Source organism: Mustela lutreola, chromosome 11 (assembly GCF_030435805.1).
Source record: "Mustela lutreola isolate mMusLut2 chromosome 11, mMusLut2.pri, whole genome shotgun sequence".
Lineage (NCBI taxonomy): Eukaryota > Metazoa > Chordata > Mammalia > Carnivora > Mustelidae > Mustela > Mustela lutreola.
The window spans coordinates 94,469,686-94,482,172 of NC_081300.1; the positions used below are offsets into that span (position 1 = coordinate 94,469,686).

General features: G+C 42.2%; 1 protein-coding gene across 1 annotated transcript in view; it reads left to right on the forward strand.

The window, feature by feature from the left end:
• The first annotated feature begins 3,199 nt into the window (after positions 1-3,199).
• PPTC7 (protein phosphatase targeting COQ7) overlaps positions 3,200-12,487 on the forward strand; it is a 41,866-nt gene continuing 32,578 nt past the window's right edge. Inside the window, exon 1 of the mRNA XM_059140511.1 lies at positions 3,200-3,730. Coding sequence (XP_058996494.1) covers positions 3,508-3,730 — 223 coding nt within the window. The 5' untranslated portion in view covers positions 3,200-3,507. The remainder of the gene's footprint in view (positions 3,731-12,487) is intronic.

A 12,487-nucleotide genomic window follows, 5' to 3' on the forward strand; every position in this document is an offset into this window, starting at 1 on the left:
TGGTTGTCCTAACTAGGGGGTGAGGTGTGCTACTGGCATCTAATAGGTAGAAACCAGGGAAACTGGCTAAGCCCCCTCCAACGCACAGAACAGGGCTTTATGATAAAAAATTATCTGGCCTCAAATGTCAGTAGTGCCAAGGTTGAGAAACATTGCCATAAACTAATTAGTGCTCCTTTTGAATAGGTTAGCAAAAGGAAATTAGGAGAGATCAGTGCACCACTCTGGCAGAAAATCATATTAGGGATTTTTTTTTTCTTTTTTTAGGAGCTGGGGGTGACTCCAGTGCAAAGCTCTTTCCTAATGCCACAGAGGTGCCCTGGGAGCACAGATGGTATTTTCACCACTTGTTCCCCTTTGAGAGTGACAACTGACCTCCCAGGAATCTTTGAAGTGCTAGGAATGTAATTCTGTTAAGGAAGAAAACTCTTGGGGGCTTTTTAAATCTATCGAAATGTCAAAAGGGATTTGTGCTTCTGGGGGAGGGCAAGAGAAGGTGCTTTTTTTTTTTTTTTTTTTTTTTTTTTCCAAAGTACCCTCTTCTGACTTCCCCACGATGGTGAAACTTTTCTGATCTGTCTCTGGAATAAATGATTCAAGGGAACCTGAGGCCCTGTCTCCTCTTCTTTCCAAAAACTGCAAAGGAGCTTTAAGAAAGGATTCTGTTCACATTGTGCTGTGGGTGAACAACTCATTTGCAGGAAACTCAAGGCACCGGTATCATTTAACTGGAAACAGCAGCCCCATTAGAGCAGAGGTTACCACCTTCAGAGTCACATCTTAGGTTCCTGCTTGTCTCATCCGACCGGTTCTTATGAATGACATGGATATTAAATAATATATGCCCTGAAAATGAAAGGTAGGAGCAGTCTGAAGAAGTCTGACAAGGCAAGGAATAGGGGTTGACATGCTATTTTAAAAAGTTTGTCCTTGGGGTAGAGTTACCTGACATCCTGGCTGGGATTTGGTAGTGGTGTGTGTTGCTTAAAAGAACAACCTTTAGCACAGCTGGCATAGACATAAATGCCAAGCAGAGGATCCGCAAGCCTCCGCCCCCTCTTCTGGGCGTGCTCCCAATTCTTGTGGGTCATAAAAAATAGCAAGGTGTGACTGCGATCTTGGAATCAACCATAAATGAACTTTTTCTTAGTCCACATACTTGACAAAATGCCGCTCACTATGCAAAGTGATTTATTCCATCCAATTTTTATGAAAATCCTTAAGGATAGAAACATATAGAGCACTTGGCACACTGTGAAACACAGAAGTGTTTGATGATGATAGTAATTAGGATAATGGAACAATGCACTTTGAGTGAATGTTTGGCAGGACTTCCAATATATTAAGAAAGGTATAAAAAAAGAATCATTTGAAGAATGAAATGGAAATCCCCAGAGTAGCTACACTAATGTCAAAAGTGAACTGGAGGGTGCCTGGGTGGCTCAGTCAGTTAAGCAACTGCCTTTGGCTCAGGTCATGATTCCAGACTCCTGGGATGGAGCCCCATATCATGCTCCCTGCTCTGACCCTCCCCCATCTCATGCTCTTTAGCTCTCTCTTTCTCTCTCTCTCTCCCTCTCTCTCTTAAACAACTAAATAAAATCTTTAAAAAGAAAGTGAACTGGAAAAGGACCAACGCATCTGGGTTATAAATGTTTGTTTTTAAAAAAACTAAAAATTATTCCAAATTGGATCACTTGTCTCAAATCTCAGTTTTCTTTTATTTGTAACTACTCTTCATCCAATCATTCTTTTATCCAACAAATGTGATTTTTTATATTATTTATTGTTCCTATTCAGTTATTCCTTCTTTTATTCAACATGCACTTACTAACTCCCTTACCATGTGCCAGACAGTACACTGGATTCTCATAATACAATGGCAAATGATGTTTTGCCCTTAGGGAGTTTAGGATCTAGTGAACTATTCATTCATTCTTTCATTCATTTAGTAAAGTATTTATTGTGTGCCCATGCATTCTGGGGATACAGCAACAAAGAACATAGGACCCTGAGGTAACAAAATTACTTTCTAGTGAGTAGAAGGAAGAGCAAGAGGATAGGCCCTGAAGCATCTGTGAACATGGCTGGAGCCCAGTTAGTGAAAGGACATGGCACCAGATGAGATGGAGAGGTACGCAGGGGCTAGATTATGTAAAGCCCCATCAGGGATGGTATGTAATCTGTACATTCATACACACATATAAATGTATTACACATATTTGATGAACTAATCTTTCCATTAGAATACAAACTGCTTGTTAAATTTAGCTATTTAACCTAAATAATTTCAGAGAAAGTGTGTTAGTAACAATCAAAATCTGGAGAAGGCTACTGTGATGTCTTTGTTAGGGGTGGGCTGAGAGCTGAACAAAAAAAGCAAAGTAACTGCCTTTCTTGTCAGCGGCTGTCCCTCTGAAGAGAAGAGGTGTCAGCCGTGTAAGGAGAGAACCAGGGGCCTCATCTCTGCAAGTCTTTGCCACTGCATGACTCAAGCTAGAAGTCAGAAAACCTGCTTAGACAGGTGGACCCTCAGGAAATTTAAGATTTAGGGCAAAGAAATTTGGGGCCTGGAATTGTTTATCCCCAGATTGTCAGAATCATTTGCAAAGTCTGAAACACTTCTATATGATATATCTATAGTAGCCATTTCTTTATCTCCATCACTATCTGCCTGTTCACCCCCCAGTCTAATACAGACAGTAATAGTTCCTCAAATTTTCCTAAATATTATGTAAAATGGCTCTTCTTTCCAGACTGCCGCCTCTAAACCCTTCCGGTATATAAATTCTGGAGATGTCGCTAAAGTTGTGTTCTTCAGTTTCTTAAGGTATGTATTGCGGAGTAATACTACATGACCTGACCCTGGTTTCTTTTGGGTTTTTCTTTGAAGGGATGATGGGCTTATTTAAAACAATAGCCTTTAAAATATATGGCTAAAACAGGGAGGAAACTTTCAAACAGCCCATCTGTGATTTTCAATAACTTAATTTAGGTTCCGTGTGCGGGGAAACCTCCCAGGTTCTGGATGCTAAGCCATGAAGTAGAGAGACTACAACTCCCAGGCGAAATTGCGTCCACACCCTCTGCGCACGCTCGACCTCGGAGACTATATAAGGCAACGAGCCTGAGGGGGCGTGGCTTGGGCCTGAGCCGCGAACTGTGGGCGGGGCCACAGGCGTGGCCATGGAGGGGGCGGCGCTGCCGGCGCGGCCCGGAACACGCTAGTGGAGCGGAAGATGGCGGCGGCAGCGGTGGCTGCAGCCGGGACCCCACTTGGGCTGAGGTGGAGGAGCCGCCGGCTCTGACCTCGCTCTGGCTCCGGTGCGCGCGGCGGAGCGTGTGCGAGGCCCCGCGTGTCGGGCAAGGGCGGCGGCGGCGACTCTGCGCCGCCCTGAGGAGCGCCCCGGCGGCGGCGCTGCTGCGGCTGAGGAGCGAGCCGGCTCCGGGCCTCCGCGTCCTCCTGCTCCCCGGGCCCCCCGCCTCCTCGGGGGGGCGGCGGCGGCGATGTTCTCGGTCCTCTCGTACGGGCGGCTGGTGGCCCGCGCCGTGCTCGGCGGCCTCTCGCAGACCGACCCCAGGGCCGGTGGCGGCGGTGGCGGTGACTACGGGCTGGTGACGGCCGGCTGCGGCTTCGGCAAAGACTTCCGCAAGGGCCTTCTCAAGAAGGGCGCGTGCTACGGGGACGACGCGTGCTTCGTGGCCCGGCACCGCTCGGCAGACGTGCTCGGTGAGTCCCCGGCCCGGGTCCCCCCGCCCCAGCCCCGGATCCGCCTCCTGGGGACTCCCCTGCTCGGGGCTTCCCCAGTTTTTCCCCAGTTCCTCCGGGCGGTGAGAGGAGCTCGAGAGCCAGTAGTAGCTGTAGGGAGGGAGCGCTTACTATGTGCCAGGCGCCGTGCCAAGCGCTCCAAGGTGCGTTTTCCGTTGCAACAACCCCCATTTTAGAGATGAGGAAACTGAGCCGCAGAGCGGTCGAGCTTTGTGCTCAAGGTCACACAGCCTGACAATGTGACCAGTTTGTCCGAGTCCAAAACCGCACTGTTAGTCACTCGGCTGTGCCGGTCCTGACGACGTCGTCCCTCCCCCCGGAGACACCTGCAGACACCTAACCTCGCTCTTGTTCCCTCCCCGCCTCCTCCCTCTGCGTGCCTCGGAGATCTGATTCTTCGCGTGCTCCTGACGCCACAGCCTGACCACAGGCTGCGGGATCCAGAGGGGACTGACTGTCGTGAGCCCCAGACAGCCCAGCCGCATTCTTTCGCCGCCTCGATGGGGACCAGATCTCCATCCTTTTCGGAGTCTCTCAGGCGATGGCCTGGTGAAAAAGCACTCGCAGTGCATTCTCCCAAACTGCTCTGGCCCACTTGAGGTCACTTGGGGTTGGAAGGGAGTCTCCTTGACCCAAAATAGAATGGTCGAACCTTCTTCAAACTGCCGCAAAGAAAACCTTGAGAATTGGTTAAAGCATTTTCAGGCCACAGGTGCTTCCAGAGGCCTATGCCAGTTACACCTTTGGCTGGGAGACTTGCGTATGAGCTTATAGAAAGGGCTAAATATAATTCACAAGCAGTCAGAAAGTTTATCATAATGCATGTCTTTGGAGACTGTGTGTATGCCTTAGAAGCATTTGCCATTAAATCTCCTTTAATGAGTAAAGCACTTCCTTTGAAATTGAAGGGCATGCTGTCATTGAACTTGGGTTCAAATGTCACTTCGGTAGCACTTCGCAGGTGAGGTTGAGTTTTTGACTGCTTTAAATTTCATATGCTGAGGCACAGTTTGGCATTGGAACAAATGGTCCTGTAACTTTTTATGACAATAATTATTTTTTAATTTGATTTCAGAATAACTGCCCATTATCTTTGTTTCTACTACATGTAGTGTTTGTGAACATGGTTACTGGAAATGTTGTTCTCAGTTTATGAATGACCCCATTAGCTGTGTTGAAAAAAATCATTTAGTGTTTAGGCAACACTCTTTTTTTTTTTTTTTTTAAAGATTTTATTTATTTGTCAGAGAGAGAGAGGGAGCGAGAGCGAGCACAGGCAGACAGAGTGGCAGGCAGAGACAGAGGGAGAAGCAGGCTCCCTGCCGAGCAAGGAGCCCGATGTGGGACTTGATCCCAGGATGCTGGGATCATGGCCTGAGCCGAAGGCAGCTGCTTAACCAACTGAGCCACCCAGGTGTCCCTAGGCAACACTCTTGATGTTAACTTTAAGAGGGTAGGGAAGTATTCAATAGGAGTTCAGTAGGATTCAGAAGGAGCTTGTACATAGAAATCATACAAATTCACTTTGAAGTCAGCTTGACCCTGACTTAATATCTTTTTTAAGAGACTGTCAATAGCTGTCTTTTCCCATTACATTTAGAAGCTTCATTTAATGAGCTTGTGACCTGTGCTGCTTTTTCAAAATTGGAGTCAGTGCAACAGAATAGGTGATAATGAGCCACTAACGTTCCCCCTTACAAATCTGTGTGCTGGCTTTTGTGAAAGATTTGCAATTTGATTAATGATTTGGGGACATTTTAATGAGTCCAATCCCTATGCTTAAGCTTGATTTAAAAAAAATTTTTTTTAAGATTTTATTTATTTATTTGACAGAGAGAAATCACAAGTAGATGGAGAGGCAGGCAGAGAGAGAGGAAGGGAAGCAGGCTCCCTGCTGAGCAGAGAGCCCGATGCGGGACTCGATCCCAGGACCCTGAGATCATGACCTGAGCCGAAGGCAGCGGCTTAACCCACTGAGCCACCCAGGTGACCGATTTTAAATTTTTTGAAGGCTACCTTCTTAATAAAGTGGGGTATTTATAAGGATATGGGGAATTTTGGTCAGACCCATTTTGAAAAAAGTATAAACCTACCATCTTGGCAGAAACCCTGCCAAACCTGGTTCTCAGCTTTGTCAACCTGTCTCTATGATATGTGGTTTGGGGCAAGAGCCTCTCAGCTCATTTTCCCCATCTAGACTAGAGGATGAAGGGAGTGGACTGACCCTTAGGGACTTCTGACCATTGTATCATATTTTCTTGTGTTTTGAAAAAACCTCACCCTTCGTTATTTTGCACCTCAAATAACAGGCATTACTTCCTATTGTATTCACATGGGTACCTTCAGTGTATTTCTCCTCTTTTATATCTGGCGCCAAACCAGTGGTTCTTAACTTTCCTTGGTTCACAGCCTCAGAAGTCTTGACTGCCCAAGGGCTCTCTCCCCAGAAAAATGTGCACAGAGTCAAAATTTTGCATAGGCATTCAGGAACTTCACTGACACCCACTGCAGAGTCCATCAGTGTACCACTTAGTGGTCCCTCCACAGGAACCAGATTAGGAACCACAGCTCTGTACCCCTCTGAAAGGAATACTGCCAGACGTAACCAGACAGGTATTGCTTAGGTGACCTAGGGTTGGTCTTTGGCCATATTTGACAAAGATTTATTTTGAGAGAGAGAAAGGGAGAATGTGTGTATGTGTGTTTGATGTACAAATCAGGGGAGATAGGTTCTCTAGGACTGTCCTGTTTTGGAGGAGCTCTTCCAGAAAGTCATCTTGGGGTCCACCTGAAACAACTTTTGAGTAGGCCTCATTTGAACTTTGGCTTCTATAAACCAGTTTGTGTGGTAGTGACTTCTGTTTTATTGACATTACCCTATCACAGGTAGATCTGATTATTTCTTGCTATGAAAGAGGTGAAGCATCTCAGCAAGTCCTTAGTGAAGCTTTTCCTCCGGAAGCTGGAGTTGTAAACTGAAAAGCATTAAAGGACTATGTTGAATAATGTTATGTTGAACCTCAGTGCTTTGAACCTCCTAGTTCTACAGATAATTCATTTTCTTTGGGTTAACATTGTGTTTATTGCTAAATATATATAAATATATGTACAACTCACTGTGCTCATCTACAATTCCTTGAATGTTTGGAATAAAAGCTGTTTATTTCTTTTTTCTGAGAAAGAGAAAGCTGTTTTATTTCTTTAATTTAGAATTGATCTGTTCTATTAGTGTACAGTGACTAAAAGTACTTGGTGCTTTACAGCATTTTTGTAGTGTCCCCACTGGATTTCTTTTAGGAAAAACCGACTATAGTGGGTGTGGTGAGACATAGGAACCACTCCTATCCCCTGGGAAACTGGCAAAGGTGCTTTCTCTTTATTAGGTCCAACTGGAGTAAACCAATACCATCAGGAGCTATGTGCACTTTTTTTCTTCCTCATTGTGGCTAATCCCAAGTTCTCTTATTACTCTATATGGCATGGATGCCTAAGTACACAAAAATATGAGAGCTGCCTAGTGTGTAATTGCTAGGCCTCCCACAGCTCTAAGCTGCTTAACAGCAGAATCAAAGACTGGTGAGAGTTGTAAGACTTAGAAACCCTGGACGCCAGTGAGGAAATGGAGGCCTACAGAGGGTCAAATGATTTTGCTAAGGTTATTCCACTAGTGTGGCCGAACTAGGATCAGCACCAAGAGTGCGCATTACATACAGTCCACTTTCTGTAGCATCACTAGTTAAGTTTTCCTGATAATAAGGGTGAATTCAAAACCAGTCTTTTCAGGTATAGTTTGTCCTTCTACTGCTTTTCATGCTTGAGGGTATGTGTGTATATATTTACAACTTCTGTGTTCACACAATGACTCATAATTAAAATGCAACAGAAGTTCCTCCGCATGCTAAACCACAGTTTACTGAAACCACTTCTTTAAGAAAAGGCAGCATGATCTATGCCATGTAAAATCTGACCTCGGAATAGAGTTGTAAAGTAATTCTTATAAAACTGCCGGTGTTTATTGAAGCTTGATTTAACTTGAAACCTTAAAAAGAAATTAAAACAATTTCATATTCTAGCCTTTGGATATGATTTTGATTGTGGTCAGGATTTTTGAAGTGTTTTTGTGAGTAATGCTAGTCTTAAAAGTAGTTGTCTTAAGGTATAAGAATTATGTGAACAATATAAGGATTAAAAGTTTATTTAGGAAGTGAGTAGATTAGTTAGAATTTTATGTTTTCCAACAGTCATGATAATTTTAATATATTTGGTAGAACCTCAGTAGCTGAAAGTGAATTATCCTTTTAATAACAAAGTAGTCACATTGGGGGAGAGTTTATGTGTGCTAATTTAAGCCTTTGAAGAAGTCATCTTTGGAATTTCCCTCAGCTAGATTTTAAGCTGTGTCAGGAAACTAGTTTCATTTTTATATAGTCATAATTTTCTGAAAGTCAAATTTTAGCCTGATTTACCTCTTGACAGCAGACATGACCCTGGTTGAATTTTTAAAAATTGAGATACAAGAAAAAAAAAATTGAGACACAGAATTCATCTGTCAGAACGTTTAGCTTTTAAAGTAAAAAATAAATAAATAAAAAAATTAAATGGTGGCATTTAGTATGTTCACAGGGTTGTCCATCCACCACCACTGACCAGTTCCAGAACATATTCACCACCTCAGAAGAAACCCCTATGCACTAGCAGTCACTCTCAGTCTTCCCTCCCTCAACCCCTGGCAACAGAAAGTATAGGCTGACTAGAGATTTGCCTATTATGGACATTTCATATAAATGGAATCATATAAAATGTGGTCTTTTGTATCTGGCTTTTTTCACTTAATATATTTCAAGGTCGACCCACATTGTAGTTTGTCTCAGTGCTTTGCTCCTTTTTATGGCTGAATAATATTCCAATTGTATGGCTATACCATGTTTTTTATCCATTCATCTATGAACGGACATTGGGTTGTTTCCGCAGGTACTTTTAGCTGTTGGAATAGTGCTGTTATGACATATCCATGTACAGGCTTTGGTGGAACATATGTTTTTCATTCTCTTCCATTTTTGGGTCTTAACTATAACTTTATGAGGAATATAGCTGTTTTTTATTTTATTTTATTTTAAATATTTTTATTTATTTATTTATTTGACAGATCACAAGTAGGCAGGCAGAGAGGCAGGCAGAGAGAGAGGGGAAGGGAAGCAGGCTCCTTGCTGAGCAGAGAGCCCAATGCGGGGCTTGATCCCAGGACCCTGGGATCATGATCTGAGCCGAAGGCAGAGGCTTAACCCACTGAGCCACCCAGGTGCCCCATAGCTGTTTTTTATATAATTATTTTTATATACTTATAATCGAGCAAGGAAAATATTTTTTAAAGGTAACAATCAAATGTAAGTTCTAAGATTAATCAGTACTTTGTTATTATTTTTAAAGATTTTATTTATTTGACACAGAGAGACAGACAGAGAGGGAATACAAGCAGGGGAAGCGGCAGAGGGAGAAGCAGGCTTCCCGCAGAGCAGGGAACCCAATGTGGGGCTTGGATGCTGGATCATGACCGGAGTGGAAGGCAGACGTTTAACAACTGAGCCACCCAGGCGCCCAGTACTTAATTTTTTTTTTTTTAATTTTTTTTACTTTCTAAAGATTTTATTTGTCAGAGAAAGAGAGAGCACCATTAGTGAGCAAGCACAAGCAATGGGAGTAGCAGGCAGAGGGAGGAGGAGAAGCAGCCTCCCCACTAAGCGAGAGTCTTGATGCTTGACTCATCCACGGACCCTGGGATCATGACCTGAGCTGAAGGCAGACATTTAACCTACTGAGCCACCCAGGTGTCCCTATTCAGTACTTTAACTATGCCTGATTTCATAATCTGTGTGCTTTCAAGAGAAAATTGTGGACTATTAAAGGAAATGGAGGGTTGTGGGTTCAGTGAAAGAGCTTTCTAGGTCTCATAGAAACAGCAAAGCTTAAGAAGCCACTAACCACCACCACCCCCCCCCCCCAAAAAAAAGAAAGAAAAAGCCACAAATTTGACTAGTTGCTGTCTGACTTTTCTGCGTGTTCTGTTATTGTGTAATAAATAAGATTACAAGGTTGATGGTTAGAGGAATTTTGCTGTTTGGTTTTTGAACTCTTGCTCCCTGATATTTTTCTCATTTTGCTATACAGATATATTGTACTTTTCAGAGGCTGTTATAAGGCACAATTTTTTTTTTGACAGAGAGAGAGAGGGATGACAAGTAGGCAGAGAGGCAGGCAGAGAGACAGAGGGGAAAGCAGGCTCCCTGCTTCTGAGCAGAGAGCCTGATGCGGGACTTGATCCCAGGACCCTGAGATCATGACCTGATCTGAAGGCAGAGGCTTAACCCACTGAGCCACTCAGGCGTCCCTAAGGCACAATATTTTTAAAGTCATTTCCTCATTTGTTAAACTGTCAAAACTTGTTTTCTTTTTTTTAGTCTTTAGAAATTCTCGAGCTTAGTTTTAAATTTCCCTAATTTTCAGCTTCTCTCAGTGTGTTAATCTTTTTAAAGAATTTTGGATGAATTTTTTGTAGAGCAAGGAATTGAACTTTGAAAGCATGACTGTTTATACTTTTTCGAAAATACTTTTTTCTTAAAATGTTTTAAATTGTAGCAGGAGGTAAGAGACACGCTTTAGTTGGTTGTAGTGGGGTTTTTTGGGGGGGGCGGGGAGGGACTGGATCAGAGGAAGCTCTTCCCTGAACTTTAGCACAGCCTTATGAAACTGGGCAATACCAAAACTTGAATAGCTGCAACAGTATCCAAATGGAGTTTGTACTCAGTTGTGACTCAAGAAGCATTATACTCAGGCCACAGTATTTGACTTACAACCATGTTCTTTGAGTAGACGCTTATGTCAAGTTCAAGCTAAATGTCAAATGCATTTTATGTAGGTCCCCGTGCCTTTTAGAGAGGGCTTACTTGGGACTTCAGGTTCAGAATTTTCAGAAAAATGCTTTAGAAAAGTAAGTTAACATTAGTATTTCCTTCCTGAAGAAATTTGACTTTTCAAACAAGAAGTTCTAGTTAGTTGAAAACAGTGTACCTTGTGAGTTTGTCTTTCAAAATTAGTGTTAACTCTTGGTCTCATTTTAAGAAGTGGCGCTCTCTCTGTCTCTCTCTCTCAAGTAAATAAATAATAAATAATAGTAAAATAATAAATAATAAAATAGTAAAATAATAACAAAGTACTGAATCCTAATTTCTTTTTTAAAGATTTTATTTATTTGACAGAGAGAGATCACAAGTAGGCAGAGAGGCATGCAGAGAGAGAGAGAGGAGGAAGCAGGCTCCCCGGCGAGCAGAGAGCCCGATGCGGGACTCGATCCCAGGACCCTGAGATCATGACCTGAGCCGAAGGCAGTGGCTTAACCCACTGAGCCACCGAGGCGCCCCTGAATCCTAATTTTTGTCATTAGTAATAAAATTTAGTGATCTGTTTTGTTTGGGAGTTGTCAAATATTTTAAAAATACAGTTGTTTTCAATCTCCTTGAGAGCTAAAATCATTTGTTTCCTATTAAACAATACACACAATTTTATTAGAATTGCATCATAAATCAAGACTTTTTGCAAAAACTGACTCACTGCAGAGGGCATTGGACTGAAAACACATACTTAATCATCTAAACTTGATGTGGCGAGTGGCATAGCTCTTTCAGTTTAGTTTAAAATTTTGAGGAAAAAAGATGCTCAGTTCTTTTGAATAAGATCCTGAATAGAATTTTGGGTGGATTGAGAGGTGGGTGTATAAAACTTTTCCTTAAAGTGTGAAAGTGCTTCACTCTTTTTCCTGAGCATTTATTCAGCATCTTGACCTAAAATATGATTCATCTTATCAGTGCTTTATATATAGTGATTTAGATTTAACAGTGTGTTTTGTGTTTTACATTGTTTATTTTATTTTTTTTTTTTTTTAAAGATTTTATTTATTTATTTGAGAGAGAGACAGGGAGAGAGAGCATGAGTGAGGAGAAGGGCAGAGAGAGAAGCAGACTCCCCGTGGAGCTGGGAGCCCGATGCGGGACTCGATCCCGGGACTCCGAGATCATGACCTAAGCCGAAGGCAGTTGTCCAACCAACTGAGCCACCCAGGCGTCCCTACATTGTTTAATCTTTTAACTATGAATAGCTGCTTACTTATCTCCACTTAATTTGCATCTGTTTCCTTATGTATAAAGTTGACTCATCAATAAAGTCAGCATAGTTAGTAGCATAGCTGGAACTTGGACCTAAGTTTCCTGCTTGTGTGTCTAGTGTTTTAAGTAAATGCTTTTGTTTTTTGGTTGTAAAAATAACACATTTTCAGAAAAGCACAGTATAAAACACCTGTAACTCATAACTGAGCTATAGTCAGTGTGGTTTCCTTCAGCTTTTGTGTATATAGAATTGCATGTATACATACTATTAAATAAAGTTTAGTTAATATATATATTCTGCTCTGTAGTGTTATTTTTATTTAATGTAAACTGAGCATATTTCCATGCATAACTGCATAGTATTTTTCTGCACATATAACCCATGATTTGTTTAATAACCAGTTCTCTATTTTTAGTTATTTAGATTATTTCCAGTTTTCTTTTTCTTTTTAAGATTTATTTATTTACTTATTTATTTAAAAGTTTTTATTTATTTATTTATTTGTGTGAGAGAGAGAGAGAGAGCACACACAACCAGGCAGTTTGGCAGGCAGAGGCAGAA